The 12892-nt window shown below is 45.1% G+C and overlaps 1 protein-coding gene across 2 annotated transcripts; it reads left to right on the top strand.

The window, feature by feature from the left end:
* Positions 1–21: 21 nt before the first annotated feature.
* Positions 22–6628, top strand: SNRPD3 (small nuclear ribonucleoprotein D3 polypeptide). Of its 2 annotated transcripts, none has more exons than XM_074159583.1 (4): positions 22–76; positions 1089–1238; positions 1980–2172; positions 3046–4235. In XM_074159583.1, exons 2-4 carry the CDS (start codon positions 1113–1115, stop codon positions 3105–3107), a joined length of 381 nt encoding a protein of 126 aa, XP_074015684.1. In that variant the 5' UTR covers positions 22–76; positions 1089–1112; the 3' UTR covers positions 3108–4235. The 2 variants fall into 2 exon arrangements, with proteins under 2 accessions (XP_074015684.1, XP_074015683.1); XM_074159582.1 differs by lacking the exon at positions 22–76 and adding an exon at positions 325–399 and having other exon boundaries at positions 3046–6628.
* The last annotated feature ends 6264 nt before the right edge of the window (positions 6629–12892 follow it).

Genomic DNA, 12892 nt, shown 5'->3' with positions numbered 1-12892 from the left:
AGGCGGGGGCTGCGGGGGGCCGGGCCCCGGGGCGCCTGCCCCGCGCCGTGGCCGCGGTGTGGGCGGTGGCGGCGGGGTGTGTCGGTGGGCAGGGGCATGACACGGCGGGCGGGGGACGCGGCACCGAGGGCGGGCGGGGAAGCCAGCCCTGCCCCGGGAGGGGGGCACCGTCGGCGGGAGGGGGCTGCCCCCGGCCGGCGGGACAAGACTGCGGCGGAACCGTGGTGCCGGGGCTGCGCGGCCCGGCGGCCCCGGGCGCGATGGCGGCGGAGGGCCGGCAGGGGAAGGGAAGGGAAGGGGCAGCTTCCGCCGCCGCTTTCCGGTTCCGGCGCGCGGTGCAGGGCGGGAAGGCGGAGGAGGCCATTAGCGGCTGAGCGCGGGCCCGGGCTGAGGCGGGTGGTGAGTGGTGGTAGGGTTGGTTCTGGGCTGTGTTCCTCGGCGTTCTGCTCGCTCTTCGGGCCGGCATCCGAGGTGCCCCGCCTCTCCTGCTGGTTCCGTGGGTTGTCCGGGCCTGAGGGGGTGAAACAGCGGTGGGATGGCCGTGAGGCCCCGGGGGCTCTGCTGGGCCTCTCGGGCTGGGCTGGGCTGGGCCGGGCCGTGGCCCTTCTCTACCCCTGGGGGCCTTCAAGTGAAGGAGAGTGGTGCGAGGCAGCGGTGCGTGGGCTGGGCTCCCTCGTGGTAGAGCTTGTGGTTTAGGTGGTGTGGTTGGTGAGGGTTGCTATGCTAGTCACAGGTCCACCTTTGCTTGTAGGCGGCCAGGCTGGCTGTACCGTTACGGGACGCACCTGGGGCTGTTTCTGTTTGAGGTGTACCTGCATATAAGAGTGGTCTGTTACCTGCTATTTACGAGTGAGTTTCCTAGGGCAGAAGACCTCTGGAAAAGACTTACTTTTGCTCCTCTTCTAAGTCTCTTCTTCCCATGGGCATCTTTCTAAAGAATTTTTATTAATGCATCATCAAAGCATTTGGTGCGTTTGGGCAAGAGAGAAAAATCAGCACTTTACACTGGGAAAGATCATGGGGTTTGCAGGTAAAACCTAGTCTACAATTTTTTTTGTAACTACGTGCTTTGTTTTTACTTGTCTCAGGTGTAGAACCACAGCACTGCAAACATGTCGATTGGAGTGCCAATTAAAGTCCTGCATGAGGCTGAAGGCCATATTGTGACGTGTGAGACCAATACAGGAGAAGTTTACCGAGGCAAACTTATTGAAGCTGAGGACAACATGAATTGTCAGGTATACCTGCTTGAGGAGGACGGAGGGAAGGCTATCTGATGTGTGCGTGGAAAGGCCGATAGCTAGCTTATTGGCAGCTTGATTAAAAGACTGTTGCTTTTAGTCTTAGGATAAAGAAAACTGTACTGCTGCATGTACACTGTCTTACTGTAGTGAAATGGGTTCAGGATTACTGAGCATGCCAAAAAGGCCAGACCTTATTCTTGTTTTAGAGTCTGACTTGGCATTCCTGTCAATAATGTTAGGGTTCTTAAGATGCTGTTCTGTGAAAAATGTTTCTGCTGGAGTTCTTTAGCTACTGAGTGCAAGAATAAACCCTTGAATTAAGAAACTGAAGCTTTTTTAATGTATGTTACTCTAGTCATCCCAAGAGGGCTTAATTTTGACTGACTTTAGGCAAGTCATTGTTGAAATCAAAATGCTTCCTTAATAGCTACAAGTAGGACAGCTTTTTTAAAGCTGGCTGAATATGAGAAAACCAAACTAACAAAGCTGATAACACTAATATGCAAACTGGGGAGAAAGCAAAAGTCCTGGATCTGCTTGAATAGTAGCAGGCTTAGGAGTATGTTTAAATGGTCCTGGATGCCTTGTGTCACAACTCCAGTTGAGAAAGCAGTACACTTGGGGAGTCTTTGGCTCTGGAACTTGAATCCTGGCTGTGTATTCTGCTGGCGAGAGCAGTGGGAATGCAGAACTGTGTTAGAGGCTTCTGGGCTCTGACTGATCTTTACTTTCCAGATGTCCAACATAACGGTGACGTACAGAGATGGACGAGTGGCACAGCTTGAGCAGGTGTACATCAGAGGAAGCAAGATACGGTTTCTCATTTTACCAGATATGTTGAAGAATGCTCCTATGCTAAAGAGCATGAAGAATAAAAACCAGGGTTCTGGAGCTGGGCGAGGAAAAGCAGCTATTCTCAAAGCTCAAGGTGCGTACAATTTGTTTATGGTTGTGTTTCCCCCCTCATTTTGCTGCAGAAGAGCTGGAAAACTGTCATCTCTATCACTGAGGAAACAAGCTGTAAGAAACTGCAAGATTACTGGTTCATACACTGTTTTTCTCTGTTTCATCTTATGGTAGGAGCCAAGACTGAAACTGCCCAATTACCTGAATATGTAATATTGATACTACAATAATTTAGATACAGCGAGTAGTCTTGTTAAATGGAGGCTTTATATAAAACTTTGTCATGCCTTTTCCAGTGTTTGTGGCCACTAGCTGTTTGGAATACTTAGGGAAGGATCCAGGTGTTCTTGTTAAGCTTTTATAGAAAAAGAAGTTCAGATATTAAGAAGGTACTTAAAGTACTGGGAAGCTGTAATTATCAGCCATTCTATAGTTCACTCTCATTTGTACCTCTCTCAGGGGAACAGCCTAATTATAAGAGGAGTAACAGTTGTGGGCTGCAGAGTCCTCGCTTAACCTTACTGCATTTGCTGAAGTTATGTGGGGGGAATAACATCTGCTGAAACATACCGAGTTCTGTTACAAAACCTTGGAAGACTGTGGGGTTTAAAATCTCTTGGGCTACAAATTTGTGTGTCAGACTAGAAGGAACACAAAGTGTATGAATATTCCGCTGCGTCTGTTCTAAGTAACAAGACTGTGTAACTGTTAGTTCTGGTTCTTCTCACAGAAAACTTTTTCCTGGTAGATCACTTTCTGCACTTCCTAGGATAGCTTCACTTCTTTGCTTCTAAGCAGGAGACTATGAGTGGTGTTTATGTTTTCCTTGTCAGTTGTTGAGATAAACATGCGGTTACCTCAAATCCATGTCATCCCTGCTGTTTTCTTTCTTCAGTGGCTGCAAGAGGAAGAGGCCGTGGTATGGGCCGTGGCAACATCTTCCAGAAGCGAAGATAATCGTGGTCTTGACTGACATGCTTTTTTTATTAGGGGGTATTAACTTGATTATATGTGCATTGGTATCAGTTTTGTTTAATAAATGTTTCTGACAAAAACTTGTCTGCTCTTGTATGACAGGACTTCTCTTGGGCAAATACATTGGAGGGATTTCAAGCTTAAAATAGCTTTGTCTGGAAAATAGCGGACTTTATATCTAGATTTGACTACTTTGTATTTGTGTGATGCATCGACTTTTAAAGATCATCATGTTTCGGTTTTCTTGTTTAGTCCTGTTGTCATTCATTCTCTAAAGAATTAGAAGGTATTCTTGATGAAGAATTTTTAAATAGTATGTTTTAAAGTCTTACTAGCAGCTGCATTAGTGAAACATACTGCCAAACAGAGGCAGCTTCCCGAGAAGCAAAGCACTGTGTTCTTTTGCTTTGTATGGATCTACAGTAGAGGTTCATCTTCAGAGTTGTACATTGAGCTTGTATTCTTGCGTTTCTTATTTTTCTCTTAGGATACAGAGAGAATTTTTCATTGTGAACACACAGCTTTGATAGTCTGAGTCTGTATTTGCAGTGAAAAATTCTAACTCTCTGAGTAGTTCACTTGTTTGTGGGTTTGGTTTTTTTCTCTTTTGCCTGGGAAAAGAAGACAGAATATAAACCAGGCATTTTCAAGGATAAATTTGAAGTGTTTTGTAAATTTGAAAAGTAGTGCAGGTGTATGGAGGAAGTCATAAATGATTATCCATTAAATACAACTCAACACAAACGCTAATCTTTTGAACAAAGCTTAGGATCAACTTCAGCTTTTGGTCGTAACATCTATACACAGGCATAAAGATCATCAGCTGGTACGCGGGAAGCCAAATGTAGTTGTAACTTTATTTCTAAAAGTATAGTGTGGCTGAGTTACTGACTTAAAGGGTTGAAATGTGTGAATGTAACACTTCTGTATCTAATCACATACCTGCATACAATCAATTACCAGTCTGGAAATGTATGAAGTACCTGGTCTTGCTTTTCTGCTCTGATGCTGTGAAGGCTCTCCCTTGTGTGCAGACATGAAAGTTGAACTAATGTATTAATTTGTTGAATTTTTGTCTGTAAATAAAGCTGTATTTGGTCTTGCATCACTAAAAAAAAAAACCCTGCTACATGTTCTTCTGGGTAGTAATGATCCTAAACATTTGTATTAGAAACCTCCTTAAAATGTGTTTAAGATGTGCTTGAGCTTAAATATAAGAATATTTTAGTTTCTTATTATGCCTAGACTGAGGAACCCATCCAAAAGACAAAACAGTTTTCACAAAGCCCTGCTTCAAAACGTGGCATGTGAGTCATGTTCATGTAGCAGTAATGCTTTCCTGAAGACATCGTTTCCAACTTAAAAAGAGCACTTCAGGGCTTTAGTAGTGATATTAAACACTTCCTTGTGGAAATGTTATTCTTCAAATCCACAGTCATTCGGAAGAGAGTCGTGACTGATACTAGTTGCTCAGGCCATTTCCCTCTGAGAGTTTATCTGTGTAAGATTCGGGCAAGTAAAACTGGTCTGTATGCAAACTACAACCTTCCCAATCACTAGCAGTAACAGCTGTTTGTACTTTTTGGAACTTTAATAATCAGTTTGGCTCTAGCTCTTACTATGGGAGAGAAGACATCTCCTCTTTTTTTTCCACAGAATTTCCTCCCCCTGCCTAAATAAAGGCTTCTGAATTTCTCAAGACTGTTGAGAAAAAACATCTTAAAATCAACATGAAACTGAAGTCCATTTTGAGTCTTTCTACTAGAAGCCTACTGAGACTGACATTTTTTTAATGCACAAAGTTAAAAAGAACACCCTTTTGCTGTACCATGAGCTTCATGGTAAGAAATGAACTGTCTGCTTGCAGTATCTCATGCTAAGGCCTGGGATCTCTGGAAATGGGTTGGTAGGTAAGAACAGATTTCTGTTGACATCTGCTGGTGTTGGTTGTTGCTGTAGACTGGTATGCAAGATGTCTACTTCTCTAGCAGGTAGTATTATGGCTATTTGAAATACCTGTCTTTTATTTGCAGTCTGTTAACTGATCTTACTGCTTTTAATACATCAGGCTGGTGATTGTGTTGCAAATCAGGTTGGAATTTTTGTACAGTGGAGTTGTGCTACTGTCAACAGGCAGAACAGGAATGGCATGATACAGGATTGCTTTCTGTGTAACTTGAGGCAAGTATCTGCTGTGAGATTTTATAGGGTGATTTTTCAGCAGCTGATTAGGGTGATTTTTCAGAGTGACAAAATAAGTTACCGTTACCTTGTTTAGTACCAGGACAGACAAGAGATGTACTCACAGTTTGAGCAAAGAGAAATCACTTTGCCAGAACTCCTTAGGGTCTGGCTTCTCTTGGGTCTCCCTGTAACCTCTCGAGGGGACTAACAGTGAGGATTGCCACTTCTTTTTTTGCTGGGACTGTCTGGTACTTCTCAGCCCTCAAAACTGCTTCCTTTTTCTGTAAAGCCTCCAAAAAGAACTATTAATATGTGGAAAAGGAAGTAAGCCACAGATGGGGGACCTGACTAAAAGGATTTTTTGGAAGAGATTCAGCGTTTTGGCAAGGCTGCAAATCTGGCCCGTTGGCTTTGCATCTCACTGTTTCCTTCTGACTGTTAAATGTCATGTAGCCTTTTCTGAAGGTTAGATGCCTCTTTTGCAGAGGGCAGGGAGGAAAGGCACCCAGTTTGACCGTGGACGGTTACTGGAATGGCAAAGGCTTTGAAACACGGAGGGGAGCCCTGAAAAGTGTAATGGTTAAATGCTATTTAAGCAAATTAAAGCTGCCTGGCAGTAACAGGTTTGTTGGGGATTGTTTCCACCAATGATGATTGACTTACCTTTTCTGTTGGTTTTTAAAGTTCCGGTTCCTTCTCCCTGTGCCGTGCCAGGCTTCTATTCACTGAGACCTCCTCTCTCCCCTGAAGCAGCTGATGTGGCATTCAGCAGCCCAGAGGGCAGGGGGACAACCATGAATTTCAGAAAGAAACAAAAACTCTCCCCAGCAGGTTTGACTCATAGAACAAACTCTGCAGCGCATCTGCTGAGAAGTTTCTATCCCTTCTGATGCTTCTCACCCACTATATTTGTGACTGCCCACTGAGCACACAGAATGAAACCTTTCTTTTGCCTTAGCTTTTAAGCTTTATTTAAAAAATGTAACATCAATAATCCACATCAGCTTTGAAGAAGTTACTGGATTTTGCATAAATTGAAAGCTTTGCACTGTGAATTCAGGTTGAGGCTGAGTCTAGGATGAGGTGTTTACCCTCTTCAGAAAGAAAGATATTGTGAATTAGTGTTGAAAATTTTGAAGCTGCACATTGGTAGGAATTTAAGCCCCTGCCAAGACAAACATATCACTTAGCAATTTCTTATTAGTCGAGTATAATCTGACTAGAGTAACTGATACGCCTGTTTGTTATAAGCTGCTTTGAAGATTCTTTGTACAATGTGTTTATTTTTACTTACAGTGGAATAAATCAGAATTTCCTTCTAATAAATGTTGTCTCGTCCACTAGATGGCTCTGTCGGTAAGAGAATGAAATACAGGAAATCGGAACCCTCTGGAAGGAAAAAATGCAAGAAATGTGACTTCTGCTGTAAAATCCATAAACAGAGTGCCATCACAAACTCTAGTATGAAAGTACTCGACTTATTTTCTTTCCTGTTCAGTGTTCCCAGAGTGCTGGCTTCATATGCACTCAAGTTTTTCCAGCTGTTGCCTGATGCTGTGTGTTTCCCTGGTACTTGGCTAATTGGGCATGTGCACTTAAGTAGGTCATGCAGATTCCTCGAGTTCAGCAACTTCGGTGATCTGTTTCTCTGGGGCAGAGGATACTATGGATAGATGCAGCTGTCTGTTTTTAACATCTTCCCTGTATTTGTCACCTTGTTTTTGTTTTTTGGGTTTTTGTTTTGTTTTGTTTCGTTTTTTTTAGTCACAGATTGTAGCGTTTCTTTTCATTCTTTGCTATTGCTTTGTGTGTGAGCTTGTAAACCTCTTCGTGTTCAGTGGGTTCAGGGCTCACGGTAGCTCCTGCTTTTGGCAGAGAGACACAAGCCACTGGCTGGAAGCTTTGATGTGAACTTGCCCCTTTGGTATCAACAGCGTAGATGCCTCTGAAGTACTCGTGGGACAGAGAAGCTACACAGCAGCCATGCAAAATGATGTGTGGGGAAGCGCAGGCAGAAATTCACCCCATCTTCCTGAGTCAAAACTGAGGTTGTGCTCTGGTACAAAACCAGAGGGGATAACAGCAGAGAAGAGTTAAACGGTTGGAGAAGGTATCCCTTGAAAAAATTGCTTTGGACAGAACTGTAGGACTTTTCCTCACTGATCACGTGCTCTGCTCTCCAGGTGTGTCTAGTTTATATTTGACTCTAAAGCTGTACTTTTCTTTAGTTCATTTTCCAAGGGTACTCTGCAAAATACCAGTCTGTTAGGTATTGGTTACAACTGAGAGAGGTCGGGAAGGGATGCTGTGTAGATGAGATAAAAGGCAAGCTATGGTGTCTCTTCTCTGAGTGTAATTGCATTCCACATTGTAAAAGCCCTGTTCTCCACGGTAACAGAACTTGGTTTATACCAATTCTTAAAATTGCGGGAGAGGCGGTAGCCTCTTAATCTCTGCCAGTGAAAGGGAGAAATAAAGGGATGCGACCCCTACATCTCCCATGCCCTCCATAAAACCTCTTCTAGAAGGGCAGAATGGAGCAGAAAATGTGATTTTTCTGGTGCTGGTGGTCAGGATAACTGTCCGGTCTGTAGCTCTGCTACTTAAGTTTCACAGTGAGCTTTCATTTGAAGTAGAGGTGTCCTATTTCCTCTTCATGGTAAAATGTGAGCAAGGATGGAAGGCTGACATCCCAGTGAAGTAATGATTTGGTAAGGTAGCAAAGGGTGGAATTCTGAGGTCTGCAAGAAAGTGTCAATGATCTGATTGCTTATTTCTCAGCCACAGGTCAAAATGGAGAGAAGGTTCTCCCAGGGTTTTTTGATGTTTCCATCCTGACAGAGGCAAAAATTTAGATCTGGACTTGCACCTTATTGCAGGTAAACTGATTTCAGACAGTAAGACCTGGTTGAAGTCTTCTCACATTAGATAAAGCTAACTTTATGGGACCCTCCTGCCTTCAGTGTTTCTTTGGGAGGAAATGCAGATACACCACATTTAAAGCATGGTCCAGAACAGCCTTGAAACAAATGCTGATATGGGCAGTGTGCTGTGGATTACTTTGCAGCTAAGATGATACTATTCTCCACCTCCTCATCTGCTCAGGGACAGATCACGCCTGCAGACAGAAGAGCTACCTTATGATTACAGCCTGCTGGTGCCTGAAGTAGCCAAAGCAGTGCTTGTCTGCAAGTACTTTCCCAGATCAAGTAGCATTTTAACTGCTTTGGGTGTCCTATTGTTGCCTGGTCCTCTAATAATAGTTCTTGATAGTGTCAAGAGTACTTTGGAGGTAACGAATAGGGAAGCGCCGCCCTCCTCTGCCCATGCTAACTGTTCCTCAAAGACCAGGTGTGGGATTGTTTAACTCAGTGTAGAGGCTGACATTAGTGTGTGGTGTGACCAGTAGGTTCAGGGTGGTTTTACTTCACTTAATTCAGATGCTTAATGAGAAAAGTATTTTGGTTTTGTGTGTGAATTGGTTGTTCCTAGTAGACAGGCTATTATTCCTGGCACAGGACCAGTCATTGCATAAGCAAGTATTGTTAAGCCCTCTGCTGCTCAGCGGAGACTATCGGAGTCTATGAAAAGTGGAGATTTTCCAGCATCATTAATTCAGGGGAGAATGTTGAAGCCCTGGCAAAGAAACAGATTGTGTCCAGAAGATGTGTAGTTATGCTGGGAGAAATGAAAAGAATGGCAGAAAAACACTATTATTGTTCTTTTGTTTAGTGAACTGCTTGCAGCGAACATTTAATTTGTTCTTCATTTTCCCTTGCCTGGGGACTTAAAATCTGTTGACTGGTTGGGGGTTTGCCCTATTTCCAGCTCAGTGGAGAGACGCTAGTACATCTGCTCCAGAGCAAACCACTGCTTGTTGTGAGGCAAAACTCCTCACATTTTGCACCACAGTGCCTAAAACGTTAACAGGGAGCGGGACAGAGCACTCAGCAGGAATAGCAACAGCACTGGGCTGGTGATGCAAAGGGAAAGGAGATGGTGTGTTTATATGGAACTGACCCTTTAGCTTGTTCATGGCTCCCTGCTCTGAAGCCCCCAACCGTTGCTTTCACGTGGTTTTCTTTACAAAACATTTACAGGTTATAAAGTCATTGTTACCTCCCATTTCACAAAGGGAGATGGAGATCAAGCCACAGAGAGGTTCAGACCAGGATTTGAAGACAGATTTGGGCCCACAACTCCTGCTGAAACAAATGAGTGAGGCACCTAAGTACTTTTCAATACCTATCCTTAAGTGACCAGCCTAACAGTGACCCTGGAGCTCTAGGACAAACTCTCCAGAGGCCCAGTGACTGCTCTAACTGGATCATCCCTGAAGTGATGGTCTCTGAGCACTACCTCCCACATCAGTCACCTCTTGAATAGTAAGCCATTTTGTGGTGGCTCATTGGAGTGGATTCTTCTTAGGATGTTCAGGCTGCTCTGCTGGAAGTCCCTCAGTGGCATCTGGAAAGTGCAGTTTTGTTGTTCCTGTTGCAGTTGTTTCATACCTTCTTTTCTGATTTCTCTGCTCTCCTGCAGTAAACATCAATCATGCTTGTTAGACAATCCCAGTAAGGCTTGCTGAATCTGTGCTACCTCAATTTTATTTTCATCTTCCTTAATTCTTCCCTTAATTTCATCCTTCAACACAGACTGATGTTCCCTTCTAGAGAATGAGAGAGTATTACCTGTAAGTTTATAACAGCTGCAGATGCAATCCTGCTGTGGATTCCTGTGCTTCTGGCAAACATGTTTACTCACAATAGGTAAAAGTGAAAAACATCTTTATGCAGAAGCACTTTAAGGGAAAGACATGAGACACTCAGTTTGGAGAAAAGGTTACAGTCTCTGCCTCTGTTCTGGAGGTTTACAGGTAAGTTGCTCAACAAGATAGTTTTACTTCTTTCCTTGCAAGGATATGGGGAAGATAAATCGCTGATTAAAGGATGTTGGATACTGTGGTAAGAACACCTCAAAAATCCCTCTGTCCAGGTGCAACCAAAGATGATGAATAGAGGATTAGGTTTATTTGTAATCCTCCTTTCAGGAGACTCGGTTCTGTTTTCATGGTAGAAGCCTCTCCACCCCACTTGGCAGAAGAGAACAGATCTCTGCAACACAAACGTGTTGGCTTTGTAGTCCAATTTTGGATGTGTTGACTGTAATTTACATCTATAAATAACAAAGAAGAGATTTGTTGTCTAAAAGTAGGAATCGTCAAGGTTGTTGCGTTTGGGCTTTTTGAGGAGAGGGGGTGTGTGGGTTTTTTGGCAAGTTGGCAGTATTTAGCCCTCATTAGAGACACAAGTCAGGCCACAACTGTTATAAGCCCACAGGCTCTTACAGGTTTTGGAGTACTGCAGCTGACGGCCCTCAGCAGACACGCTGTGGAGCTGAGAAATGTGATAACGCATAGACCCATGTGGTGGCATTTTAGGTTGCTTATTGGTATCTTTACAGTCTTCTAAAATCTCAAGTAGACCACAGAGTGAATAGAGAGGTTTCTTCCCCTGACCCAATATCTAGCTGAGAAACAGAACTGAAGTGTGGGGATTTTTACTCTTCTGTAACAAAAGAAAAGGTGTTGCTGTCTGTTGCCTCACAATTGAATGAGCTCCTTTCTGCATAAGTCTCATGTGCCTCTGGAACAGCTCCAGAGCAAGCCTTTTGTTGCAAGGCTCAGTTGTGAGCCAATATTGTTGCTCTTTGAAGAACACTATATAGAAGTGCGCATCAGGGACATCTTCAGAACTAGACGGGAGTGCGTCATTCTGCCTGCAGTCGTCTTTACCTCTTGCTTTTGAGGACAGTTTGGATACAGCAGTAGGGAGTGCTGTGGTTTGGGAAGAGAAGGAATGAATGCACATAGAGGAAATGGCGCTTCTGCCTTTTCTCTGGGTATTTATTAGGATGTGCTGTCTTTGTTTTGTCTTTTCACTACAACCTTTTTCCTAGTTAATGAGTCCAATTTGACATGGAAAAAATGGATGAAGCTCTAGGGAACTCATTAGAGGTTTTTCATGTCAGAATTTGACTCCAAATGCATGAAGTCTAATCCTGAACCCAGGCTGAGATTAATACCATGGGACGTGCTGAAGCCCCTGGCTAGAGACTGTTGGGAGGGTCCAAGAAGCAGCCCTCATACCTCTGCAGCCCCATTTGAACCTTGCTTTTAGTGTGTGTTTTAGCCGTCTCTGTTTGGAACATGATCCTATTCTTCGGCTGAAACTACTGCTATGGGACCCGCCAATCCCCCGGTCTAAGGGTTACACTGGGGATAATTCTAGTAGCAGCCTTAGATTTACTTTAGCACCCTGATCCCCAATCCTGCCTTACATCTTGGCTGTCTCTGAACCCCAACCCCAGCGATGGCTCCAGTCATTTTACCAGGCGGGGGTCTCCCTGGACAGGCACAGGGCACCCAGTCACTCTCTCCTTCCCCCTCAACAGGGCAGGGAGAGAAAATAAGATGGAAATGCTCATGAGTCAAGATAAAGACAGGGAGATCACTTACCAATCACTGTCAGGGACAAACCAGACTTGACTTGGGGAGAATTAATTTATTGCCAGTTCAATTAGGTTTGGATAGTGAGAAACAAAGACAAATTAAAGCAACACCTTCCCACACACCCCCTTCTTCCCAGGCTCAGTTTCACTTCTTCATCCCCGACTCCTCTGCCTCCCCTCTCCAGTGGCGCAGGGGGATGGCGAATGGGGGGGTGGGTTTGTGGTCAGGCTGTAACAGGTTGTATCTGCCGCTCCTTCCTCCTCACACCATTCCCCTGCTCCAGCCTGGGGCCTTCCCATGGGTCACTGTTCCATCAGGGTTGTCTCCCTTCTCCGCCGTGGTCACCCCACGGGCTGCAGGGGACTCTGCTGCCTGGAGGACCTCACCTTCCTCTTCCTCCTCCTCCTCGGTGTTGCAGGGCTATTTCTCAGACTTCTTTCCTCACACTTTCTTTCCTCACCCCCTTGTTGCTGTGTGGTGGTTTGCCCTTTCTTAAATACGCTTTCCCAGACGTGCTACCAGCCTCGAAGCCGGGCTCAGCTGTGCCGGGCCATGGGGCCGCTGCGGAACTGGCCAGAACCGGCTGTAACCGGCTGTGCCTCGCCCGCTCCTCACAGAGCCCCACAGCCCCTGGGGCACCGGCTGGATGTACCACAGAAGGATGTGCTGGTGGAGGCACCCTGCTGTCCCTGCTGGCAGGAGACGAGCAACCAGCTCCAGAGCACCTCTCCCAGGATGGCAAAATGTCTTCTCTCCTATGGGACAGCGGAGGTTAGTGGGTAGGGAGCGCCTTTTGCTGGCTTGGCCTAATTTCTGTCAGCAGGAACAGCGGGTAGGAGCCAGGCATTGCCTGCTTTAAAGAGGGCCCTTCTGCGTGTTTACCACGTTATGGTCTTCCAGAAGGTCAGTGAGCATCACCAATTTAGAGGCAATTGGGCGAGCTAATAATACTGCTAGGGGACAGAAACAGCAGAGCAGTGCAAAAACTGAGGGGATGCTGCCACCATTTCTGCTCCTGACCTTTCAGTTCAGAAGGTGACAAAATGGCTGATCACCCCTGTTGCCCTCGTGC

Source organism: Numenius arquata, chromosome 16, assembly GCF_964106895.1.
Source record: "Numenius arquata chromosome 16, bNumArq3.hap1.1, whole genome shotgun sequence".
NCBI classification, from domain to species: Eukaryota; Metazoa; Chordata; class Aves; order Charadriiformes; family Scolopacidae; genus Numenius; species Numenius arquata.
This window is presented reverse-complemented; position numbering and strand designations above follow the sequence as displayed.